The 27,854-nt window shown below is 37.9% G+C and overlaps 2 protein-coding genes across 4 annotated transcripts in view; one reads left to right on the forward strand and one right to left on the reverse strand.

Moving 5' to 3' along the window:
* Nucleotides 1-18,473: 18,473 nt before the first annotated feature.
* Nucleotides 18,474-27,216, reverse strand: LOC126354002 (copper transport protein ATOX1). The gene is made up of 3 exons (XM_050003312.1): nucleotides 27,079-27,216; nucleotides 26,927-27,002; nucleotides 18,474-18,807 (listed from the first exon to the last, which is right to left on the reverse strand). Exons 1-3 carry the CDS (start codon nucleotides 27,088-27,090, stop codon nucleotides 18,671-18,673), a joined length of 225 nt encoding a protein of 74 aa, XP_049859269.1. The 5' UTR covers nucleotides 27,091-27,216; the 3' UTR covers nucleotides 18,474-18,670.
* A 293-nt stretch (nucleotides 27,217-27,509) lies between these two features.
* Nucleotides 27,510-27,854, forward strand: part of LOC126354001 (beta-1,4-glucuronyltransferase 1-like) — a 56,570-nt gene continuing 56,225 nt past the window's right edge. For 2 of the 3 annotated variants that reach the window (XR_007565253.1, XM_050003310.1), the window contains exon 1: nucleotides 27,510-27,623. The gene's annotated coding sequence lies outside the window, so the exon portion shown is untranslated. The remainder of the gene's footprint in view (nucleotides 27,624-27,854) is intronic. The other variant, XM_050003311.1, reaches the window with a different exon arrangement.

Raw genomic sequence — 27,854 nt, forward strand, 5'->3', positions numbered from 1 at the left:
ATATCCAGCAAATGATGGGCCACAGCACAGGTATCATTCATTATGCCACTGCTGTAACCACCTCTAGAACTCCTGCATCAGACAATAGTAGAAAAATGTCCCAAAGGTAACAGACATCTGGGGTTTTCCATAAAAACTAACAACAAAAGAGGTTTGGTCACACACCGTATTATCAACTCTGAGATGATCTGATGGCATGACAATGACAGAGTGAGATACATCAGTGCAGTACTTACTCAGAACTTTGTTGCCGAACGATACAACAATGAAAGACACAAAAGTTCCATCAGCACCTTTACTCTGAATTGCTAGAGCAGCATGTGGATAACAGTGTTGTGATTCCATTTGCACAGGAGGAAGTGAGACTGACAATAATTAAATTAAAGAAGAAGAAAGCACCAGGACCAGATAAAATACTGGCACAAGTGTTGCATCAGCCAATGGAGCAAATTGTTCCACATATAACAGTGTTATGAAACTAAAGTCTTTTGCAGGGCAGCTGCCCATTATCTGCAAAATCTCGAACTTCATTGTACTTAAAAAAAGAGGAAGACAAAGGTCCAAGAGAACCAAAATCTTACAGGCCGATCTGTTTGGTAAATGCTCCAGCCAATGTACAGCAGAAGCTTTTGTCCCGCCGCCTGAGGGACCACAGACAGTTAGTAGGTGTGAGACCCCTGCAGTACAGTTTAAGAAGAGGGAAATCCATCAAGAGTGTGACAAATCATGCAATGAATAATGTGAACAAGTCAAGTATGTTACAGCCATAATGCTTGACATGGCTGAACCATTTGACAATTTATGGCGGACTGCTCTATTCAAAAGACTGACACAGCCTGACTGCCCCAGTTGTCCTTATAACAGTCTACAAGATTATTACACTGTCAGGCAGCTGCAATTAAAATGTCCTGGATAAAAAATTGTGAAAGACATCATCAAAGGCTTCCCACAGGGCTCTGTTTGTGTTCCTGAGTTCTGGGATGTTTGCATAGTGCCACTGCAACAAACATTACAGGCTGCATCGCCTTTGCAGACAATCTGTTAATTATAGTCTCCGCTAACGCAAGGGCTCAATTATAGGAAACAGTAGGATAGTTCTTTAATAACTAAGCAACTGGTGTGTAGAAAACAAACTAAAGATAGCAGTGCACAAAGCAGTCTATATGATATTAAAGGCAACATTATCAAGAATGAGAAATCCCACACTCAGAATAAATGACCAACCAGTGAAAAAAAGAACTATGTAGGTACCTTAGAATTATCATTGATGAAAAGTGAAACTTTCATGCACATGTAGAAATCGTACGCCAAAGAGGCATTAAAATCCTACATAAAATAGCAACAATTGGCCAAAGAAGTTTTCGGCGTCAATAAACTTCACCAACAGCCGTGTACTTTACTATATTTTATTTTATTCTGAAAGTAACCAGTTTTGACAATTCATTTTGCCATCTTCAGGCCCCATACGCTTTTATCCAGTTGCTGTCATTCTTCGTATGAAGCATTTGTACAATAATTAAAGCTCATGACATCCAGTGTTTTATGGCACTATATGATAAGATCGTTTATTTGGATAGAAGCATATGGGGCTTGAAGATGGCAAAAGGAATTGCCAAAACTGATTGCTTTCAGAATAAAATAAAACATTGTACAGTATATGGCTGTTGATGAAGTTTATTGACAATGACAAGTACTTACCAGCCGATGTCCCCCAGCCTTGATGGTCCAACAGAGAAAGAAGTTTTCAGCTGCCACATAAGTGCAATATGAACATACGACAACACAATCTTTCTTACTATTGTTGTGGGTTATGGGTTAAGTGTTTGGGCTCACAGAGTCAGAAAGGTAAGGACAGCACAAGTTCTACTAAGTGTCCTGCACCTGCCAAGCACATGCAGAACAACTCCGACAGAAGCACTAGTTATCATATTAGGCTTGCAACCTCTACACCTAGCAGTAACATACGGAAATGCAAAACACTGGCTCAAAAAACATGAACGAGATAAAATAAAGGAGATACTGGGGACAAGAGCTATATTGAATAAGGACATAAAGGCATGCATTGACAGAAAATGGCGAAATCTGGTACAGGACAGAAACAGGAAGAGGAATCTACCAGTTCCTTCCTAACATAATAAAAGAACGAGAATGATATACTTCCTACCGACCAAAAGAGCTGCACACTACCTGTTGGGACATGGTATCAAGCTATTTACTAACAATATGACAGTGTGCCACAGCCACATAGTCTAGGAGGAGGAGGAGGAGGAGATTAGTGTATTGTACAGTATATGGCTGTTGATGAAGTTTATTGACAATGACAAGTACTTACGTCCCGTCGACAACGAGGTCATTAGAGACGGAGTGCAAGCTCGGGTGAGGAAAGGATGGGGAAGGAAATCGGCCGTGCCCTTTCAAAGGAACCATCCTAGCATTTGCCTGAAGCGATTTAGGGAAATCATGGAAAACCTAAATCAGGATGGCCGGAGATGGGATTGAACCGTCGTCCTCCCGAATGCGAGTCCAGTGTGGTAACCACTGCGCCACCTCACTCGGTCATAGTCTAGGAGTGTGCCATTAGACTAGATGTTATAGATCAGAACAGGAATGTATTTGGAAAAGCGGCAGTCTATAATACAATAAGGAATAAGGAACCATGGCATAAGCAGAACTCACTGACAGCTAAGTTATCAGCTTATGAACTGCAAGTCTACATGGCTGAGAGACAACCAAGAAGAGACAATACACCATGATAATAAGACATGCCATGGCAGAATACCCACCTACAGCAATCTTCTGGAAGCTGTGAGGAAACAATCTGAGAGAGGACCAAGAAGGCTTTCTTGAGACCCTGACAGCCATCTCTCATCTCCTCGCCTTGGGTGGCAGAGCCCCTGTGAATTCTGAGTTGCACCTCAGCGCATGAGAGATCCAACTTGGTTCTGATACCAAGTACAGTAGTGTAGTGTTGTGCTGCAGTAGCATACATCAGAATTATAAAGTTTGTGATCTACCAATACTGCAAAGTATAACAGATCAGTAGCATGTGCCTTCATGATTCCAGATGAACCGACATCTGTCTGCCAGATAGCCAAATTGTGTTTTATGTACATATTCTACATAGATTCCCCCATCCCCTTAAACAGCACAATGCTTACCGGAATGAAATTTTGGAAGGCAGGAGACGAGATACTGGCAGAAGTAAAGCTGTGAGGATGGGGCGTGAGTCATGCTTGAGTAGCTCATAAGGTAGAGCACTTGCCCGCAAAAGGCAAAGGTTCCAAGTTCGAGTCTCGGTCCGGCACACAATTTTAATCTGCCAGGAAGTTTCAGCACAATGCTTAGTTATTACCAACACATTAGAAATAAAACTAAAAGAAAATAGCAAACAAATAAATAACCATCTAAAGAGGAGCCTTCACCTGGTGAAATGCTGACAACAGTTCAGAAAGGCAGTGATGTGTGATGTGTAAATTCAAGAGCCAACCAGAGACTCACAGCTCTTTAAAAAAAAATAATAACAATAAAATAAAAAAGGAATGCATAGAAGTAGAGAAGGAGGGTGAGGATCCCAGCAGTGACTTCCTGAATTATATTGCCCATTCCATTACTGTGGAATAAGAAAGATGTCAAGGGTGGGAAAGCAACTATGACAATGTCATGTCAGATTCTGACACGGTGAAGATGATGGGAGGGCCACTGATCATTGAACATTTATCAGGTGTAAGTGACTGTATCTTGGTATCACAAGAAGACTGATTATCAATTTTACCCCCTCCCAGATCTCTGTACAATCACTCTCAAACACAACCTCGGTTCAGAGCTCCATGGCCGAAAACAAAACACCCTGTTCATTATTGAAGTGAAACCAGGTTCAGTAAAGTATACCAAAAACCCTGAAGAGAGTCACTATCTTGCAACCTGGAAGGGAATCCACTAGAACTTCTGAAGTACTATGAAAAGAATGCAGTCTGACTTCACACAGCACCAAGTCTTCCACTTGTGTGATCTATGCTGTAACTAGAAATAGCATGAAAACTAATGAGTACAAAGGACATGACAAACTGAACTTAATTTTTCCCATCTGCCTCTGGAATCTAGGGTGTGGACTGGCAACGGCAAAGTTGCTCTTCTTTTATGTTGTGATTTATAAATTGTTACCTGTCACTGTTTTTGTCAAGAGGTAACAAATTGAGTTTTTTATTATTTGCAACACAAGTGACAGAGAGAATGCCCAATGTGATCTCCAATCTAAAACAGAATGGTGAACAATAAAAATGCTTACTGAAATTGTTAATCAATTTGTGGTTTTCCCACGAAATAAGGACCAAAAGTCAAAATCAGTATCATACTCAAGAAATGATTGTTAAGGCTCAACGCTTTGAATATTCCATTAATGGCATTTGCACGGGCTGGCCACCAGAGGCTGCCTGTGGTGGGCCACGAGTTGTGCATATGGCATGGCACCTGCCACACCGTCTTCCAGAGCCCTCCTCTTTAAAAGCATAGCGCACCAGGCAATCACTCTCATACTGTATTCATACTTATTGTCAGCAACTGCTTGTATCAGTACCTGGGTGGTTTCTATGGTTGTGTCTTTGTTCTCAACTGTTGTTTGCTTGTATGTGGCCATGCTCCTGTTTCTGTCTTACAGAATGATACAAACATCAGACATCAAAAAGAACATTTTATTTTAACAAGTTAAATATTAGGATTTGTAGATGAATGCACAAAATGTGGTACCCAAAAAAGACATTATCATCATCAACCATAAGAGTTCTTGGTTGTGATTCAGCCAAGCTCCTCTAGGATAAATATATGATATAATTCTGTAAAGATTGCACAGTTTATCACCTTATAGCATATAAAAGAAACAAACTTGTAATGGATTAATGTCCCACAGAAGTAACATGGAAGTTGATAGTGAATTGCTAGAAGGACCATGTATAGCTTCTTCTTAACAACCACTGCACACAATACCTCACATGAATTAGCATTTGATCGACAATGGCTACTTACTGCTATGGCACAAAATACTGTTAGATAGCTAAGGCTGGAAACGAACATAAACTTTCCAGAACGACACTAAGTCAGCTCAGTCACTGATCAGAAAGGAGCCTCCAAAAAGGTAACCAAAACCGCAATTAGATACGATCTAACATGCATATTTGGTGGAGGAGATGGCAAGGCAATCGCAACTGTTAACTTAGGTACAAGGTGGTAAGTTACGGTGGTCAAAGAATATAGTGTTGTGACATTCACAGACAATATGGTCCCTCCAACCAGGGAAAGAGAACAGCTCTAAAAATGGAAGATGATATTGAAACTACTGGCAAATATTATCGAATGGAAATAAACAAAAGGAAAATGAAAACAATGCCAACAGAACAAGCTGAAAGAGTAAAAATAATTATGAATGGAAATAAACTGGAACATTGGTAAGATTTTAAGTTCCTAGAAAGTAAAACAGAAAGAGATGGGAGAAGCAGTCCAGATATTAAACCGAGAATAGCAATTGCAAAACTAGCTGCCTGTAAGAAGAGGAGGAATTTCTGCACCAGTAAAGAAATTGGCTTGTGGAAAACTTTGAAGTGTCCTGACTGGAGCATCCTACTGTACAGAGGAGGAGATTACTGTTCAACGTCCCATCGACAAGGTCCTTGGAGATCGAGTACAAGCTCGGATTAGAGAAGGATGGAGAAGAAACCATCCCAACATTTGCCTTAAGGGATTTAGGGAAACCACGGAAAACCTAAATCAAGATGGCCATCGCAGGTTCGAATTGTTGTCCTCCTGAATGTGAGTCCATTGTACTAACCACTGCACTACACCACTCTGTTAGTGTATGGTGCTGGAAATCCAACTACAAGGATGCAAGACTGAAAGCAGTTGCAGTTTTGAAGTTCAGCTATGGCAGAGAACGGGAAAAATAAAATGTGTAGACAAAGTGACATGAAAATGTGCTGTTGATAACAGGAGGAGAAAGGCAATTACTGGATATAATTGAATATAGAAAAAGAAATTGGATTAAGTATGAACAAGGAAAACATGAAAGAATTTAAATACATTTACAAGGATGTGTGGAAAGGGACAAAAATACAAAAATTAAAAAAGGACTCATATCCAGCACAATCTGCTCCATGGACATAAATACAACAAGAATGAAGCAACTGACTGTAAAAAGTCGGACACACACACACACACACACACACACACACACACCTAACTGTTGTTTTATTTATCTCATAACACTGAAAATTATAGTTGGAAAGGGATACATTAGCTGGAAATACAATGTGTCTCCCAAAGATATCAGCTATTATTTTGAATAAATCCTTAAAATATTACATACAAGATGAAGACAAAATTTTGCAACTGAAAGTTTTAAACTTCTAAATTAAGTGTTCATTTAAAATATGCAAAATAAGTAAATCTTACATTATTTACCCATTTTTAATATATTCTACTGAACATTGATATCCAATCTATTTGTTGTCCATTTACCACTTTTAGTAAAGGACACAGTGATGTTTCAGAAACTTCTTTTCATGCTTTCCACAAATGCTTCTTCCTACCAATTAACTCCACTGAGCAACAGGTTTTTAGCACCCTTAAATCACATCTTGTGTATCCACAGGACATGTGGACTGTAATTGAAAAAAGTGTCTACAACCTCTTCATTGACAAAAGATTCCAAACTAGACCCCATTTGGACCTCTAAGTGGGGACTGCCAAGGGGGAATTGACCAAAAGAAAAAGATCGACTCACTAACGATGAGATAAGATTCTATGAGTTGGAGCATGGAACGTAGGAAGTTCGAAAGTAGTAGGAAAGCTATAAAATCTGAAAAGATAAATGCAAATGCTCAATCAAAGTGTACTGGGGACAGTGAAGTGGAATGGAAAGAAGTTAAGGATTTCAGGTCAGATGAGGTTAGCATATTATCAACAGTAGCAGAAAATGGTATAACATGGTGAGGGGTAGGATTTGTTATGAATAGAAAGGTATGGCACAGAGTGAGCTACTGTGAACAGTGTAGTGATAGGGTTGTTCCCATCAGATTCGACAGCAAACAAACGCCAACAACAACAGTCAGGTATACATGGCAACATCACAAACAGCAGATGGAGAAAGAGAGAAAGCATATGAGGATCTTGAATGGATAATACAGTATGTAAAGGGAAATGAAAATTTAAATCATAGGGGACTGGAATGCGGTTGCAGGAGAAAGAAAGGGTTAGGGGAGAATATGGGCTTGGCAGTAGGAACGAGAGAGAAGAAAGACTAATTGAGCTCTGCAATAAATTTCGGCTGGTAACAGCTAGTACTCTGTTCAAGAATCACAAGAGAAGGAGGTATACTTCGAAAAGGCTGAGAGATATGGGAAGCTTTCAGTTAGATTACATAATAGTCAGGCAGAGATTCCAAAATTAGCCATTGGATTATAAGACGTACTCAGGTGCACATGTGTACTTAGATCACAATCTAGTAATTATGAAGAGTAGACAAAAAAAAAAAAAAAAAAAAAAAGGCAATCACAGATGTTGGACAAACACAGGTTCAAGGAAGGTAACTGCGAAGAAACCTTGGTAACAGATGAAACACTTCAATTAATTGACGAAAGAATAGCATATAAAAATGTTCAGGGAATGACCAGAATACAGCAATACAAACCCTTAGGAATGGAATAAATAGCAAATGGACGGCATGCAAGGCAAAATGGCTGTAGGAAAGATGTGAAGAAATTGAAAAAGAAATGATTGTCGGAAGGACTGATTTAGCATATGGAAAAGTTAAAACAACCTTTGATGAAATTAAAAGCATGGGTGGTAATATTAAGAGTGCAATGGGGATTCCATTGTTCAACACAGATAAGAGAGCAGATAGCTGGAAAGAGCACACTGAAGGCCTCTAACAGGGCAAGAATTTGTCTTGATGGTTTTAGAAGAAGAAACTGGAGTTGACAGTAATGACATATGGGATCCAGTATTAAAATCAAAATTTAAAAGAGATATGGAAGACCTGAAATCAAGTGAGAAAGAAGGGATAGATAACTTTCTCTAGGGATCCCTAAAATCACTAGAAGAAGTGGCAGGCAATGACTATTCTACTTGGCGTGTGAAATCCATTAGACTAGCGACATACTGCTGACAAGAATAATATACAGATGAATGCAAAAGAAATGTCAGGATCAGTTAGATGATCAGTTTGGCTTGACCACAGAGGCAGTTCCCACATTGTGCCTGATAATGGAAGTGAGGCTAAAGAAGAATCAAGACACACTCATAGGATTCATCAACCTAGAAAAAGCATTTGACACTAAAATGGGCCAAGATGTTCGAAATTCTAAGAAAAAATTGAATAAGCTATAGATTGTGTAATATGCAGTATGTATACAACCCAGGAGGGAACTATAAGACTGGAAGATAATGCACAAAGTGCTTGGATTTAAAAGAAAGAATGAAAGACAGTGATGCAAACTTTTCCTTTACTGTTCAATCCATACTCAAAGAAGCAATGACAGAAATGAAAGCAAGGTTCAACAGTGGGATTAAAGCATGTCAATGACAATATTCACTGATGACATTACTATCCTCAGGGAATGTGAAGAATTACAGGACCTGTTGGATGGAACGAACAGTCTAATGAGTACAGAATATGGATTGAGAGTAAATCGGAAAAAGACAAAAGTAATGAGATGTAGCTGAAATGAGAATATCAAGAAACTTACTAAAATTGGTGATCAAGAAGTAGAGGAAGTTAAGGAATTCTGCTACCTTGGTAGCAAAATTACCCACAATGGACTAAGTAAGGAGGGCATAAAAAGCGCACTAGCAGAGGCAAAGAGGTTATTCCTGGCCAAAAGAAGTCTACTGGTATCAAGCATTGGCCTTAATTTGAAAAGGAAATTTCAGAGTATGTTCATTTGGAGCACAGCACTGTGGGGTTGTGGATCATATACAGCAGGGTGGGGCGGGGGGAACAGAACAGAAGACAATAGAAGCATTTGAGATGTCCCTGTAAGTCCATCTAAATAAAGATGGTTGCAGGACCTCAGTGGTTCAATATAAAATGTCAAATCAAAATATCTTCAGCCATCTAAATCTCCCATTATTTCATCTCATTTGAGCAACAAGCACAGCTAGTGATGATCAAAGGGATCACTGTGTCAAATATCTACGGATACCAGTTGCTGAATGCTGGCCACTATTCTGACTGGACCAAAGCTGGGATAATTCCTACATGTAGGTCAGTGGGCCTAAAGATGGCATAATGTGGCGCTGAAACTAGTTACTCAAATAAAATAACAAATGGAAATCTAGATAGCTGAAGGTGTTTTGATTCGACATTTTTCATTTGAAATGTGATGCTACAGAAGAATGCTAAAAGTAAGGTAGACTGATTAGATAAGGAATGAGGAGGTTATCCACAGACTTTGAGAAGAAAGGAACATATGAAAAACACTAAGAAGTAGGGACAGGATGATATGACACGTTAGGACATCAGGGTATAACCTCCACAGTGCTAAAGAGAAATGTAGAGGGAAAAACTCTAGTGAAAGACACAGATTTGAATACATCCAACAAACAACTGAGGTCTTTGGGTGAAAGAATTACTCTCAGATGAAGAGGTTAGCACATGTGAGGAATTTGTCGTGGGCCACGCCAAATCAGTCATGGGGGGAGGGAACTTTTTTTTTGTTGGACTGAATGGCAATACAATTCCACTATCTCTAACGACATCTCCCATCTCGGATGGGATATTAAACTTCCTCCCTCCTTTTTAATAAAAGCACAGCCACCTGAACTGAATCTCAGCTTAATTCAGTCCTTCATTTCCAGGATACAGTGCGTATTTTTGAGATCAGTGACAAGTGCATTTGTTGCTTTGTCATTCAACTGTGTTAGTAAGTGGAATATCAGTGCAAGTTATTCACATAAGCAGAATGTACATTGTTAAGCCAAAACACTATGAGCACTGCCCACCGTGATGTTGGGTGCTGCGTAGTGTCAATGCGGGCAAGTGACACAATAACAAAAGTATGGAAGTGGAGCAGACATGGACAGGGGATCACACTAGTGAAGATATTGGCTGCAAATGGGGAAATCCATTGAGATAAGTGACTTTGACAAAGGGCACATTATTACTATTATGCAGAGCCTGTGAACGAGTATCTCGTAAATGGCAAAGAAGGTTTAATTTTCACATGCTACTGTCGTGAGCAACTACGGAAAGAGGACAGTGAAAGTATCACAAGGGGCTATTTGATTGGACATTCACGACTTCACAGAATGTAGGGTTCAGAGGCTTGTCTGCTCTTTAAAGTTGAATAGATGGTGATCTGCGGTATCTCTGCTGAAAGAGCACAATGCTAGTGCATGCACAAGTGTTTTGGAGCACACTGTTCATCGTACATTGCTGAACATGGACCTCTGCAGTAGTCCACACCTACATGTTCACATGTTGAGCCAACGACATCAACTATGGTTGAAGTGGGCATGGGGCCACCGGGATTCAACAGTCGATCAATGGAAATGTGTCGACTCTTCCGGTGAATCACATTTTCACTACACAAAGTTGATGGTTGTCTCCATAAAAGCCATCAGCAAGGCGAACGATGGATCAAAATGTGCAGCGTGTCATAGACATATGCTAGTGGGAGCAGTATTATGCTATGGGAGACATTCTTCTGCACTTGCTTGGGACCTGTCATAATAATTGAAGACACATTGACAACTGCGAAACACCTCCATTCCTTCACGCTTGATGTCTTCCCCAACAGCGATGTCATCTTTCTCTGTATAATTGTCTATGTTTCAGGGCCAGAACCATGCTACAGTGATTTGAGGAGCATTATGATGAACTCTGGTTGAACAAATTTACCTGATGTAAGTCCTATGGAAGCCATCTGAGTTGCTATAGGACGCCATCACTGCGTACCCTGCTTTTACGTGAATTACATGACCTGTGCATAGACATCTAATGCCACATATATCCACAAACTTACCAACAAGCTGTAGGATCCCTGATACACAGAATCAGTGATGTATTTTGTTCCCAAAATGGGCAAACAAGCTATTCAGCAGGCGGTCGTAATGTTATGGCTCATCAATGTACTATCTGAAGTTATAATTTTAGGACTATAGCCACAATATTCAATGATTTCCCCAGTTAAATTATTCCATATTAACAGTGGCTCCTAGATACACAAGAAAATCCAGGAAATTGTCCACCCCACAACCATCTGAAACATTTTTTTTTCCATTTCTACTTAGGAAGAATAGTTCGTTTTACGAATTAGAAAATAAAATTGAGTTCCCAGAAAAATAGCTGACACAGTAATTATGACTCATTTAAATCACTGACCGCCAAATTCAATTACACTTTCTCACAAAGACAGAAGAAATTGCACCTACCAATAAACAACCAAAAACCAATATATTACATTTACTTTGGAAAAAACTGCATGCACCAAATTTGGCATTAATTTTCAAAAATACAGCCTCTGAAGAGATTACAAAATTTATAAAGTCATTTAAAAAAAAAAGTAATTCTTCTGGTTATGGTGGTGTTTGCAGCATTCAAATCTTATGCAAACTTGGTACAAGTACCCTTAACCTATCTTTGTAATCAGACGAAAACTGAGAGCAAACCTTAAGTTACCATTGCCAATCAACAACTAAGAGCATATTACCTGACAGACATAAAGACGACACGGTGCACAGAAATGTGAACATGAAGTTGATGTTGGCAGCCCTATAGATGTTCAATAAATGGCAGAAAAATATCAAACTGTCAAATAGTAATAGACATCTAGTTGCAATGACAGGGTGATGCGTGTGCCTTTGTCATGAACATTTACTACTGGCATGGTTACAGTGTAACAGATGCACCAAGGGTGCAACTTCTTTCTTCACACATCACAAACAACCAAAACATGGATTCATAACTTTGAAGAAACTGGTTGGGCTCTGGGAGGGGGGTGGGAGTATACCTTTAGACTTTAAGAAGTATGTAATTATCTTAATTTCCTAACAGGCAGCTGCTGCTAGGTGAGAATATTACCAAACCAACTCTGATCCTAAGACTTATTTTTGAAGAAAGAATGAAGAACAGCAAACATACATTTAGAGCATTTGTTGATTTATGGGAAGCTATTGACACCGCTGACTATGATGCACTCTTTGAAGTTCAAAAGGTAGCTTTAAGTAAATCTTAATGTTTTTGTGGAGCACTGACTGATCTAGAACAATTTTAAGTGTGCAGCTACAGAAATTCATTTTTTCAACCGATATTTTGGTTATATACCATTCGGATATCTCTCAAGTGAACAGGTTACCTGAATTTACAGCATGTACGTCCATCCTTTTAAACCCAAGGACCACATCATGGTACACGTGATCACAGATACATAATGGTAAGAGATGTTCTATGACAGCAAATAATTTTAAATGAACTGAATCTGAGATTAGAAAGTTGATCCATGCTGGGATATGATGCTTCAACGGGAACTAAATTATAGTGAAGACTTTGCAGGCTGGTCAAAGAAAGTGCTGGATTCTATGCTATGTCCACGCTGAAACGGCTGTCTCAACTCGCATGGCTTCCTCAACAGTTTTCAATCTATAACAGTCTATAACAAATTACAAAAAACATGGAAGGATGAATAATACAGAAACAGAATAAACTTCATCAAATAAATTTTATGTTTCTATCACCTCAGAGTCCCAGAATAACTAAGTTGATGCCTATAGTCATCATACACTACTGGCCATTAAAATTGCTACACCAAGAAAAAATGCAGATGATAAACGGGTATTCATTGGACAAATATATTATACTAGAACTGACATGTGATTACATTTTCACGCAATTTGGGTGCATAGATCCTGAGAAATCAGTACCCAGAACAACCACCTCTGTCCGTAATAAAGGCCTTGATACGCCTGGGCATTGAATCAAACAGAGCTTCATCAATAGTGACTGGCGTATTGTGAGAGCCAGTTGCTCAGCCACCATTGACCACACGTTTTCAATTGGCGAGAGATATGGAGAATGTGCTGGCCAGGACAGCAGTCGAACATTTTCTGTATCCAGAAAGGCCTGCACAGGCCCTGCAACATGCGGTTGTGCATTATCCTGCTGAAATGTAGGGTTTCACAGGGATCGAATGAAGGGTACAGCCACGAGTCTTAACACATCTGAAATGTAACATCCACTGTTCAAAGTGCCGTCAATGCGAACAAGAGGTGACAGAGACGTGTAACCAATGGCACCCCATACCATCACAGCGGGTGATACGCCAATATGGGGATGACGAATATGCGCTTCCAATGTGTGTTCACCACGATGTCACCAAACATGAATGCGACCATCATGATGTTGTAAACAGAACCTAAATTCATCCGAAAAAATGATGTTTTGCCGTTTGAGCACCCAGGTTTGTCGTTTAGTACACCACCGCAGGCGCTTCTGTCTGTGATGCAGCATCAAGGGTAAGCGCACCCATGGTCTCCGAGTTGATAGTCCGTGCTGCTGTAAACGACGTCGAACTGTTCATGCAGATGGTTGTTGTCTTGCAAACGTCCCCATATGTTGACTCAGGGATTGAGACATGGGTGCAGGATCCATTGCAGCCATGCAGATAAGATGCCTGTCATCTCGACCACTAGTGATACGAGGGCGTTGGGATCCAGCACAGCATTCTGTATAACCCTCCAGAATCCACCGATTCCATATTCTGCTAACAGTCATTGGATCTCGACCAATGTGAGCAGCAATGTTGCAATACGATAAACTGCAATCGCAAGAGGCTACAATCCGACCTTTATCAAAGTCGGAAATGTGATGGTACACATTTATCCTCCTTACACGAGGCATCACAACAACGTTTCACGAGGCAACACCGGTCAACTGTTGTTTGTGTACGAGAAATCGGTTGGAAACTTTCCTCATGTCAGCATGTTGTAGGTGTCGCCACAGGTGCCAACCTTGTGTGAATGCTCTGAAAAGCTTCTCATTTGCAAATCACAGCATCTTCCTCCTGTCGGTTAAATTTTGCGTCTGTATCACGCCATCTTCATGGTGTAGCAATTTTAATGGACAGTAGTGTATATGCAACAATGTGCCTTTATTGGCACCTTAAAGCAAAGATTTAGTTAATATAAAATTCTTCACCATGAAGCATCTCTGGCACTTCTGCATCTGATCACATCTGCAGTGATGCAGCTCTCGAGTTTAAAAAGGACAGAAGTGAGTGCTATAGCTGCAGTCTGTCAGTTCACACAGAAGATGGCTGTATACAACCAAAATATCAGTTAAGGATGGAAGTTTCTGTGATTTCAGGCCATCCAATGGATAAAAAATTACTGTTTGCTTATTACACTGTTTTTAGGGCTGAGACAGCAAACAAATTGGAAAATCAGCTGAACACAATTGATAGTGCCTTGAAATGAGGTTATATAAACATAAAAAATGGAAAACAAGGATAATACAATGTACTCAAATCAAGTGATGCTGAGGGAATCAGGCTGGGAAATATACTCTGTAACTACTTGCCAACTTTTGCTGTTTGGGGAGCATATGACTATGATAGCATAAGGAAAGAGAATATAAAATGCTGACTTGCAATAGAATGAAAATCTTTTCTAGAGAGATACAAACAACGTTAATAAAAATGCAAGTGTTGAGGAGTCGTTTCTGAACACATCTGTCTGCATTTAGCCTTGAACGAAAGTGAAATGTGGACAATAATTAGTTTAGACAGACAACAACAGAAACTTTTGAAACATGGCACTAGGGAAGAATGCTGAAGATAAACAAATATGGAACGGATAAATTGCTATTCACCATAAGATTTCACACTGAGTTGCAGGCAGGCACAACGTAAAGACTGCTACACATTAAGCTTTCTGCCAAAGCCTTCATCAGAAAAGAGAAACACACATGCATTCACACAAGCAAGCACACATCACTTTGTGTGAATGTGTGTGTGTGTTTCTCTTTCCTGATAAAGGCTTTGGCTGAAAGCTTTATGTGTAACAATCTCTCCCTTGTGCCCGCCTGCAATCAATGAGTCCTCTTTGTAGTGAGTAGCATCTATCCTTCCTGTAATATTGTCAGTGTTCCAACCTGGATTTACCTCTGTCTAATGCTGAAGATTAGATTAATATTTCATCCAAATAGTGTAGATATACTGAACAGAATCTTGTGAAATTCACAGCACAACTTGACTAAAAGAAGGGATCAATTGGTAAGACACTTCCTGATGCTTCAAGAAATAGTTATTTTGATAATAAAGGGAAGTGCGGGGTTTGCATAAGGAAGCCAAAACTTGGGGACAGCCATCATTAAAGTTGATGCAGGTTGTGGTAATACACAGAAATGAAGAGACTTGCATAGGATAAATCTATGATAGTGTGGATGGCTGCATCAAACCACTCTTGTCCAAAGAGTCACAGGACATAAAAATATAACTTAATTTTATTGATTATCTCTCTTTTGGGATAGTGATTATTACTGTATACGTCTTACTAAAATGATGAATAATATCAAATATCTTACAAGTATCCTTTTTTATTCTGCCATTGGTGCCGTATTGCAGGAGTGCCCCTTTTTATCATCCAGTCACAATCACTTAACATAGGAACACTCCATTTCCACTTGTACCTACAGTCAATTTATACTGCAACTTGGAGACAATACTTATGTCACATGTGATTGATAACTATGTCTTTAGTGACAGTATATTTCTGTTGTTCATACATTTTTATCATATCACTCACAAGTTGTTTGAAATTTTCTAATATTCTTAAATAATTGCAATGTTGTCTTCTTCTAACTTTATACCCTTAGTTAAAGACTAAGTGTCCTTAAAAAATTCTCTGATCTCTAAACTGATAAATAACATGGTTGCATTTTTTCAAACTTGCAACTGGAAAACTTCTGAAATAAGTAAATGAATCCAGAGTTATTTACAGTAAAAGCTTTTACAAAATTCCTTGATTCCCAATTTTATATGCAGCACTGGAAGCAAAACACTGCTTGGCTCTATCAATGATTCACCTACAAGATTTTCATTCCATGACGAAATAATTACCCCTTCAGACAATTTTCCCCACAAGTAGTGTTTGTCCCTAGGCATTCCATTCACACAGGAAACAATACTAGGTGTAGGCACACTATGACAACAACTTTAAAACAATCACAAGCTTCTCACTGGTATCTTGAATAATCTACATTTGTATGAATGTTTCTCATATTTGGATATGTTTATAAATAAAAGAGAATTTGTCACCACTGTGTAGGAGTACTGCTGGATGACTTGTGTTCAAATGGCAAGCTAACAGTTGCCACTGATCAGAAATATGCAACATATTTTTCCATCAGACCCTCTATGTCTTTGTAGTAAGTAGTTGTATTCAGTTTTAAAGAACTGCTCCAGTTCTTTAGTTCTGCTGTGTTATATGGATACTTACTTAGAATTATGTACATACTTCCACTGTTTTTTAAGTGACACCAAAACTTCTGCCACCACATATATTCAATAGTCTTTTCATTCATCTATGCATTGTATTTGGACAATATGTAATGCAGTATACATGTAGTGCACCTTTGGACAGCATGTAATACAGTATACATGTGATGTACCTTTCATTTTGTCCTGCACACTATCTCAGAAGCCAAGATACACAATGGCATCAAAATATGACCACTTTATTACAATAGGTCTTAAAAACTTAAGGCTGTTCTGAACAGAGTGCTACTGATCATCTGATGAACACATACAGCGCATGTAGCTGATCACATGATGCTACCATACTGTGAAAAATGGGACATTGTAGGCAATGCTGCTAACTACTTACACAGAGGATCCAAAATTAAGTGAAAAAACTGTAGCCATACATAGCAGCTGTAATTAAAAATTAGATGAAAATAACAACATGACACCACCATCTTACAGAGTGTGTGTGTGTGTGTGTGTGTGTGTGTGTGTGTGTGTGTGTGTGCGCGCGTGTGTGTGCGCGCGCGCGCGTCCATCCTTTTTAATCATTACATATGCTGTTGTAACAGGCATCATTCTCCTTTCTCCAAAATTTTACATGGGGAAAAAAACAGTCAGGTTCATTACCTTTGGCTTTTTGTGAGTACAGTGGGAAGTGTAGTAAACAAAACAGCTCTAAACAATTCAATGAAAACAAACACAGTTGCATTATATATACACAGAATTTATTATTCTTTACATCTGCCACCTCATTTCCAGTAAATGAAAACATTATCTCTACAGGATAGAGATGTCTCCACAAAAATGTGTAGTGTAAATGTGATAATGTCCTCATACATTACAGTGTTTTAAGTAATGGGCAAATATAAGAACAGCACGGTACCTATTACAGGGAAAATATTCTACACTCATTTCTACTTTCAATACACACGAACTCCTCATTATCATGTCAATAAGAATAATATATTGTGGGGAGCATTTCTTCAGACACACCTCCGAGCATCAAATGAAGCTTAATGGACTCAAGGGCTTAAAGAAAAATTTTACATTGCAGCACATCTTCACTCTAATTTGGTGGTGATAAATAAATGTGGAAGTTCAAAGAGTTTTTCGTCTGTGCAAGCTATCCTGCCCTTCCTTCCCTGATTTGTGGTCTGTTAAGTTTCTACTGATAATATCTATTGATACTTGTGGGGTATGGTTGAACTTTTTTCCTGAAGTTACTATGCTGTGTTATTTAATACAAGAATGTAGCAGCTCTGCATTTAAATTAGGTAAAATACATTGGTAAATATCATATTGTTGTAACAGTTGCACCAATTACAAGACAGTATGCCATATGAAGCCGTTTGACAGCTGTTATACAATACTGCTTTCTGATCTTATTTTCCCTCATCCTGAAACATACAGGCAACCAGTACAAAAACTGTTATGGAATACTGCTTTCTGACCTTATTTTCCATCATCCTGAAACATACAGGCAACCCGTACCAAATCATATATAAAGAGAACGAGTCTCCCCCCCCCCCTACACACACACACATGTAAGATATACTATCCTTCCTTGATAAATCACAAACCTTTGACAGTTTTTGTGCTTGTTAGATATGCTCCAATGTCAATAACTCAAGTTTGGCATTTCTTTTAACTGCAGTACTCTTGTGTTTGAAGTACCTACAATCCGTCAACTATAAAGGGAAACATGTTAGCAAAGAATAACACTGTTAGATTTGCATGACTGTCACATCATACAGTATAACAAAGTAGCAGTAGTAGCAGCAGCGTGGTGGTAGTGGCAGTAGTAGCAGCACTAGTCTGAAATGCATATAACAAGCATGTTACGTGTCAACTGGATTCTGACTTCCAGCTACTGGTAGAAAACATTTACAGCTTTTCCACACCATTCTCTTTGTATTAGTACATGAACTTTGAAATTTGATACAAAGATATTCAATAAGAGGGACCAGATACCATCAACTGTTTAATTTAAAACTTATACAGTTTTATTAATATACTCCAACAATTTCAATAGCATTTTGCTGCCAATCACTTAGGAATAAAGTTGTCATTGGCAAATAAAATGTCAGTATTATGCACATGCATATTTCCACATTCCAATGGTAAAGATTTAGTGTCAAATGAAAGAAAGGTCACTGTCTAAAAAATCATTCTTTGGTTCCAATATATTCCACAGTCTTTCCAGTTTTCTTAATTGTTTCCAGCAATTGGTCTGATGTTAGTGTTGAAGTCACTCTCACCTTCTTGTCCTCCAGTGAAATGGTAACATCTTCAACACCTTGTCCTGGAATAAAAACAGGTTAGCTTAAATTATATGAGAGTGTTAAACAAGTGTGTGATCTCACTACCCCACAACACCAAGATTTTCCAGAAGGCAAAGAGGAAGGCAACTTATTAACTTCATTTTAAAAGATGTGAAGAAGCGTATCAAAAAGTTTGAGAACAACAAAGTAATGGGTGAGAATGGAACTGAGACAGAGCTGGTAAAAGAGGCTTGAGATATGTTGAATCTGCAGAAAATTCATCTAAAGGACATAATCTATAATGCAAAGAAAATGTCTAGAAGTTAGAAAAGAGCAATGATGCTACCAATCTGCAAAGAGGGCTCACTATGACTCAAGTAACTACATACTACTTAACATTCATTCACCATGCTCCATAGACCCCATCGAGGAGAACCTTCATAGGTATGGAATACGTCAAGATATGCATTAACACGAGACAAAGACATAATGGAAACTTAATCTGTACACAGTATTAATAAACTATCTTTATGCCTCTTAAAGCCATTCATGCTTATGTCATCTAAATTTTATCAGATAAATTAGTAAGAAAGCTGCTACTTTGAGGGAAAAAGCTGCTGCTCCTTAGTTTCATTATATATGCATAGTTCTTTTGCTAATAGCAGCTAAATAGCTACTTGATTACAATGGTATTTCTCAAAGAAAATATTTTTAAAACTTTCAATGCTCAGACCTATTTACAGTACATTATTACCTACTATACAGCTTCATAACAATATGGCTGCCAACTATTATAGACTGTCCAGAATTGTTACGGATATATCACCTTAATTGGAATTATTTTCTTCCTGAGCATGTAGAAATCTGTCTAGGAATAATTTTGTCACCATGAATTTACGATAGATTAAAAACAAAGATTCCAAGACTTACCAAGCGGGAAAGCGCCGGTAGACAGGCACAATAAATAAAACACACACACAAAATTTCTAGCTTTCGCAACCAACGGTTGCTTCTTCAGGAAAGAGGGAAGGAGAGGGAAAGACGAAAGGATGTGGGTTTTAAGGGAGAGGGTAAGGAGTCATTCCAATCCCGGGAGCGGAAAGACTTACCTTAGGGGGAAAAAGGACAGGTGTACACTCACACACACACACATATCCATCCGCACATACACAGACCCAAGCAGACATTTGTAAAGGCAAAAAATGTCTGCTTGTGTCTGTGTATGTGCAGATGGATGTAGAAAGACTTGTAGAAAAGAGTGATGATTCCTTAATATCTTGAATAGAAATGAATGTCCGGAAACATACAGTTTCGAATCTAAGATGGTGTCAATTCTGATGGGTAATGTGTCCACATCTGCTGAGGGAAAGAGGAAAGTCTCAGAGTTGCTTGTCCTGGTATGCAATATGGCAGATGGAAACCCTTATACCATGCTTGTTCATAGGTACTACAGCATCTGTTTGGTATTAAGAGGTAGGCACATATTCTGGACAGTCATGCGATTTGGCCATACCACCTCCCACTCAAGTTAATTCGTCCCGCACACTTGATCTTCTTACCAAAGTATTGGACACATTCTTGCAAGCTGTGCCACTGAACGTCAGTCAGGAAATGAGGTTTCAGCACGATGGTTTACCACTTCATTTTTCACGTGCTGTCTGGAGACAAGCCAACAGATAATATGGTGAAAGGTGTTTAACTGTATGAACATCGTGATTGCCAGATTTAACTCCTATAGACTTCTTGTTGGGCCACATGCAAAGTTTAATTTAAGGTCCTCTTGTAGAGACAGAGGAAGATCAGCTGGCACGAATTCTGGGCACTGCACAAGAAACTGGAGAGATATCAGGAGGGATGAGAATGTGTAACAGAACATGCTTCGTAGGTACAAAATCTGTAACAATGTTGGTGGTTGCCACATCGATCCGCTTTTGTAGTGCGTAAGTACTGTTCTGCACATACAGTATGCTGTGTTCTTTTTTGTTTTGGAATAATGTAAACACTTAATGATTAAGTGTTAACACAGACAAATGTGCGTAAGTAATAAATGGGTGTTTTGTTGTGTTTAGTTTAGAATTGTTACTAAATAATTGTATTATTTCATGCCTAATTCAATTCCCCCAGCTAAAATGGATGAGTTACACATCTGAACTGAAACCACTGTAGAACATAAATGTTACATTTCTGGACATAGGTTCCTATTCAGAATATTATGTACTCACTCACCTCTCAAGCCCTGGAAATTTGTAATGGGAATTTCCAAACACCCTGTGTATGTTCCTAAACCATATAAAATATTGAAGTATGTATGTACGTACAAGATTGCTCTCTCTTCTCCAATCAAACAGTGGGAATCTCTCGTAATTTTTTCAGTGAGGAAGCTTCAAAACCTATATAAACAACTCTTACTTAAATGGAGTGCACCCTATTCAAAATGACCCAGTTACCAAACTATATAATAATCTTTCATTGTTTACCAAAGCCACAGTGTTCCTTCAGAAACAAGAGCTATTAATTCATAAACTTCAAAGCCTAAACTCTTATTTACAGATTTCAGTCCGAGATTTATTAAACTTTCTGCAGTACCTGCTTCTGGCTGTCTGCTAGAACTGAAATTTAAAAAAAAAATATATATAATATAATAAAAACAGAAGGGCAATGAAGATATTATCACTGGTGTCGAAGTTAAAAGATACATTTACCATACAAAGTCTGAAAAATATGTTGTAAAATTTTATGAAAATATCTCATGCAGTCAATTCATGTAGTTACATCCAACAAAAATTTCCACTAGATGACATTTTATCAAAAAACAAAGAAGTTATAGGTGCTGGATTTAGAAAAACACACACACAATGGAACTGGAGTCTTAAAGATAACAGTTTGACGATTTTACACTTAATCTGATTTTTTAATTTACAATTGTTTTTATGCCTGGAAAATCTTCTTTATTTAAGATTGGGAAGTGTTTGAAATGCACTGTGTAAAGATCTAAATCAGGCTTACAATTTTAAAATTTTATATTCAGATGTTTAGTAGATAGGGTGGCTAACAAAATAAGTTTTTAGTTTTCTTTTGAGCTGGTAGAGATGCCCTATTTCTTGCTTAATGCAGATAGGAGTTTGCTGAATATCGTACCACTGGAGTACATAACCCTGAACAAGGAAGCAATGCCGACATGAAATATATTTTTGTGTCCTGTTCTCCAATTGTGTATATCATAGTTCACTTGAAACTGATTTTTAATATCAGTAACAGAAACCGTTATGGAGTAAAGGTATTGCAAAGTCTATACGAATATTCAAGAGCATTAAAAAGGCTTCTGCAAGATGTACAAATATCTACTTCATACAATATTCTTTCTAAAATATTCTCCACATTAGTGTTAGACAACAGAAATAAAAAAAAAAAAACTGCTAGAACAATACGGGGGATTAATACGCAGGTAACTGCAGAGGACAATATATTTCCAATTAGACAACTGTGCAAAAAAATACTGTGAATATAAAAAAATACGTACATACCGCTCATTGAGAGCGTGCACCATTACAGCCCACAGCAGTGCTGAATCACGCAGGGGTATCAGAATTTTGAAGTGAAATCCAGTTCAGAGACTGGATAATACACACTGTCCAGTGCATTCAATTTAGTCCTAGATTGGTTCATAGAGAAGTATGGGGTCAACACATAATGAAGAGATATGTGGCACGATGGGAAGTCAGGTGGTCAGCAGACAACAAATATATTGAGGAGCAAACAAATCCAGTTAGATGGCCATGTGGCAAAAATAAATAACAGTACTATCTATGCTCAGCACTGTAAAAGCAACTGACAGACCAAAAATATATTGAAAGGGCAAATGGAAAAGACAAATGAGCTTTTAATTTCCGGTGAGTGGAAAACCAACAGTGATGGTAGCAACTTGAAAGGGTATGTATTCTTTTGTGGCTTTTATCAATGAACAATAATGAACGGTGAACTGAAGCAAAAGTACCTTATTGCCTCCCTCAGTACCCTATTGTCCCTCTCACTGTGTCTACCAAATTACAATACCCGAATAAGATGTGTCCACTCCGCTGCCTTCAGCATCAGATGAAAATAAGTGATAAGCATTCAAGAATTTTAAAGTGGAACACTAACTAAAAATATATATATTACGGAATGTTGAGCCTTTTTTATCACAATTGTGGCAATCCAGTGAATCAAAATTATCTGTCCAGTACAATTTTCATGAATTTGGTGCAACAAAAAAATGACAGCAAATGAAAGGCTGGGCAAGAATGAATCAAATTTCTTAGAATTTTTTTTCCATTTATAAAAATTGTTCTATTGCTGCTCTGTTAAGTGTGAAATATACATGAAGATGGGAAATATTTTAAAATCAAGAACAATTTTTGGAGTAAAGTTGAACACCTGTATTCAGTGAGATTCAATGTCCACACATAAATCAACAAAGGAAATGACACAATTTAAATATCTAATTCATTTTGTTTGTAGTGGCAAGTAAGGGCATGACTATGAATCTCGTAGCAAATAGTCAAGTAGCGAACTACATTTAAGCATGAGGATTCTGAATTCAAGATAGCATTTTTAATATTGTTTTGTGACTCACAATGAGCCTGTTTGGATTTACTGTCATCCCAAGCTCATTAATTAAATTTAAAAGGAAAAAAAATTAAAAAACTAGAGCCTACAAGATGCAATTTGGCTGCTTCGAGAAGGTTAGGGAGCTGTTACATAAATTTAAGTAGGATATGGTACAAGGAAATGCATTACTGAATGAAAAAAGAAAAAGTGTTATTTAATATGTGACTTGCTGCTCTGTAAGTTCTGGGAGTATGTATCTGTAAAAGATTCTAAAGGCATCTATTTCTTCCATGCATCCACTATACAGAAACAATAGTAGAAAAATGAGAGCAGATGGCAGTGAAACTTCTGCAAATGCCCAACCATTCCTACATGTCAAATCTGTGAACTAAATAGAGAACTGATATCTATGGCCTAAACAAAGAAAGAAAAGAAGAGGTATAGCTGTTCAGCAGAGAAGTAAAGGAGTATGCATGTGCAGCAAGTTTCAAAATTTAATGTGCCACCTTATTTGCTTCTGTAATAGCCGGACTGAAGGCTCTTGGATCCACACAACAGAGGAAACAACATCATCATCATCATCATCATCATCATCATCAATAATAATAATAATAATAATAATTCCACAGAAGACATGACAGACAGGGAAAAATACGGAGAAAACAAATCAAATAACAGAAATTTCAGCAAATGCGCAATGAAAAGCAAACATGAAAAAAGTGGACAGAAGACAGGAAGAAGAAACGCAGTGAATATAAGAGAGGTTTTTGGGAAGAAAAAGGAAAGAGACAGAAAAAAAGCCATGAAAATTGATTGTGTTTAGCACTCTCCTTAAGGGGGAATTAATGATGACGATGATGTTGATGATGATCAACAGAGAAATAACAAATATCATACAAAACATATGGGAGACGGTAGTAGTACCAGAAAATTAGAAATTGTGTACAAAGGGGGTAGGACCAATGCTAACAATTATAGAGGGATATCTGTACTATCTGCCACATACAACATTCTATCACAGTGGAAGAGCATTCTGAAGTTTTCCACCTCGACTGTTTTTCACATGTATTCAATATATTATATCTTGAAGGATTGGCCAATTTTGGCCTTACAGGCCATTTTCAAGTGCAATAGGTGTTGATAGGTTGCACAATAATCCTGTTATTAAACAGTAGATATAGCTGTTCTGAAAGCAAGCACATAGTGTGCGAGAGGTAGAATTAATAGGAGAAAATTAATTGTGCGCAGTAATAGTCAACTTTATAGCTAATGCCATATTATAGCACATACGTGTCTACAACATGTCATTTGTTACAAAGATGACTATTATTACACGCAGGAAGCCTTCTGCCTTTAATTCTGATGCTTACACGCTATGTGCTCACTTTCATAACAGCTACATCTGCCATTTAAGAACAGGATGACTGTGCAATGCACTGACACCTCCTGTGCTTGAAAAATGGACTGTAAGGCTGAAATTGGCCATTCATGTAAGTTATAATAAAATGAATACCTTTGAAAAACAGCCAGGGTGGAAACCTTCAATATTTCCTTTAACATACTTGCAGTTGTGTTATTCACACATGCAGAAAATTATCTATCACAGAGCCTACTAGACAGGATACAGTTCCAACAGGAAGACAAGATGGAGAATACCTAGCAGGTTACAGACCAGTAAAATCCTTTGCTGAACAGATTTTCAACTTACAGACAGTCCTGAGATGCCAAGCGACAACAAGAAAATAGACCATGTGCATCTTCATAGATTTGAAAATGGCGTATGACCCTATAGATAGCCTATCACTGATCCAAGAACTGGGAGAGCCTGGCCTCAATGAGAAGACAGTTAACACTATGGGTAGACACTAATAAACATCAAACCAAAATTAAATTCACGAGGAGAGTTACCAGAGTCCTTCGAGGTTAGAACACGTGTTACACAGGGTGATGGTATTTTATCATTATTGTTCAACATATTATTAGACAAAGTTTTCAGGGAATAGTAAAAAGAACTGAAGATACAAGGACTTTATAAATCAATCAGGCTTGTAAGGAGAAACGAAGGATTAGATATTAGCTCTATGGCATTTGGTGATGATCTGGCAATAGTCACAGATAACACAGAAACAGCAATAAAGCAAACTGAGATAACGTAAGGCGAGACTGAAAAGGTCAGACTACAGATCTCCACCGAAGAAACAGAATAAGTGTCAAATCAAAAAGATGCAGCAAAAAAGATTACAGGTATTACAAAATATGGTGAGATCATGAGTCAACAAATTCATAAACTTAGTGCAGCTGATACAGACAAATGGGATATAGAAAGAAGCTCACAAACAGAGAAATCAAAAGATGATTCAAGCATTAGCTAAGACTGTAAACCTCTACAGTAAATCATGCCTATCACATAATACAAAATTGCTATATCACAACTCCATCAAGCCAGAAACTTCATACAAATCAGAAACATTGGTCCTGCATCAGAAAGGTGCACTAGAGAGAAGAATCATCACCAAAATCCTAGGGCCAACATGATGGCAGAAGGCTACATATTGTAAAATGGACAAGAGACTGAACAACACAGTTCATGACATGAAGAAAAGTTGACAGTAATTTTACTGGCATATCGAGAGATAGCAGGACACCTGATAAATTAACTATATCTTGGAGAAGATAGAAAATATTTAGAACATGAAGTGGATCATTGACATCAGAAAAGACCTGAAGAATGCTGGCATAACACTCATACAGGTCTCTACAAGACAGATAAACATTCAACCACAAATTACAGAAGTGTTAAGTTAGCAAAGTGATAAAAAAAATTCAAGGTAAGCGCATCTTGGACTAGCAGAAAGGAAAAAACTGAAAGTGAGAAGATTTCACAACCAGCAGTGGTCCTCTCCCTGTCCTACACCCATATTACTATGATAAAAATAGTGTCTGATTGATAACTTCTTCACATTGTTTACCTCATGATTTTGTGTAAACAGAACTTCTTAGTGACTTTTTTATCACATTATAATTCACTCTTTTTGAACAATGAAATCCTTAACTATGATCACTTTTTAAATACAGTACGATAACGTTAAAAAAAAAAATTTCGTGTTGCTATGGATTATTTGGTGCAAATTTGATCAAAAGCATAGAGGCAACATGAAAATCTCGTTAACTTGTATTGCCTAGAATATTACTCCATTGACATCAATGATAAGTTGTTAGGTAGAAATCTACAGAAACTAAGGAAAAATAAAAAGGTTAAAAACAACTAAATAAATATGTAAACATGTCAATTCTTTATTGTACATAAATAACGAAGCCATTGGGAAATACATTGGCTTGTTATGTGATACCTCGTAGACAGTAAATTCATTCTGCTACGTTATCGTGTGCATATTCGCTGCAATTATAGGAACCACTAAGGCACGTCCGACTTTGTTGCGCACTAACTCACAACACAATACAAAAACGAAAGAAAGACCATCGACATCGAATAAGGTACATAAATTTGAAACTGAACAAGTCAATTTTTTCGTAAAAGGGTCGTAAACGTAGGAAAAATATTCAATACATTACCCTTCAATTTTCCCAGAACTTTTTCGACTGCAGATGCACAGCCGCCGCATGCCATATCGACAGTAAACTCATGAACCTATTCAAAAAAAATTAAGCAACAGTAAAAAAGAAGTTGCATATTTATGGCCAACTACTAATAAAACGAAATAAACCTTCAGCGGCATCCTGGTGTGTTGGTTGAACTGGCGATTTGGGAATGACAGGAGATTTGATTGTAGTCTGTTATATATAACACATCCTCTGACACATGTTCATTATCTCGCAGTCAAGATTACACAGTCAAAGACCCTAAATCCGCAGTAACAATGTTAGTGTTCCATGACAAGATGACAGATGTTTCTGCCACGCGAGTACGACGAATTACTTCATAAAATACAAATTTTGCTTGGTATTTTGAGCGATCAGATATGAACTTGTTAATTACCCCCTATAATCCTTTTCAAAGTCGTAATTATATTTTGGAAAACCTAAAATAATTAAACCAACATTTTAGTGAGATGTTATGTACTGCAAAAAAGAAAAAAATTGCTTTTAACAGTTTTGCGTTCTTAAGAGCTATAACAATAATATATTTAATGAATAAAGCAGTTGGTATAATACCCATGGAGGGCAAAACGAAATTGGTTCGATCAATGACTGCATGCGGGAAGTGGGTAACTACGTTAAGGCGTTGCGGAAGAAAATATTTGATTAACAAGTACGTTTAATAATTATGATTAATGCTTATAAAATATTGTTTAGAGAGTGCAAATACTTGTAAGAGCAGCAAGTAGACGCGATAACAAATGACAGGATGTGAAGGCACTGAATATACATCGGGAGTTTCGCTTTGTTGTCCAATAATATGAGATGTCGCCTTGCTAAATATTTAAGGTCTAAAATAGCAGTGTCAATAATAATAACTGCCGTATTTGGCCTTGTTATCAAA

Source organism: Schistocerca gregaria, chromosome 3, assembly GCF_023897955.1.
Source record: "Schistocerca gregaria isolate iqSchGreg1 chromosome 3, iqSchGreg1.2, whole genome shotgun sequence".
Lineage (NCBI taxonomy): Eukaryota > Metazoa > Arthropoda > Insecta > Orthoptera > Acrididae > Schistocerca > Schistocerca gregaria.

Coding starts and splice junctions, on each gene's coding strand:
- LOC126354002 (XM_050003312.1), bottom strand. Junction 18,808..26,926: donor AGTTCTGGGAAAATTGAAGG/GTAATGTATTGA, acceptor TTTTTATTCCAG/GACAAGGTGTTGAAGATGTT.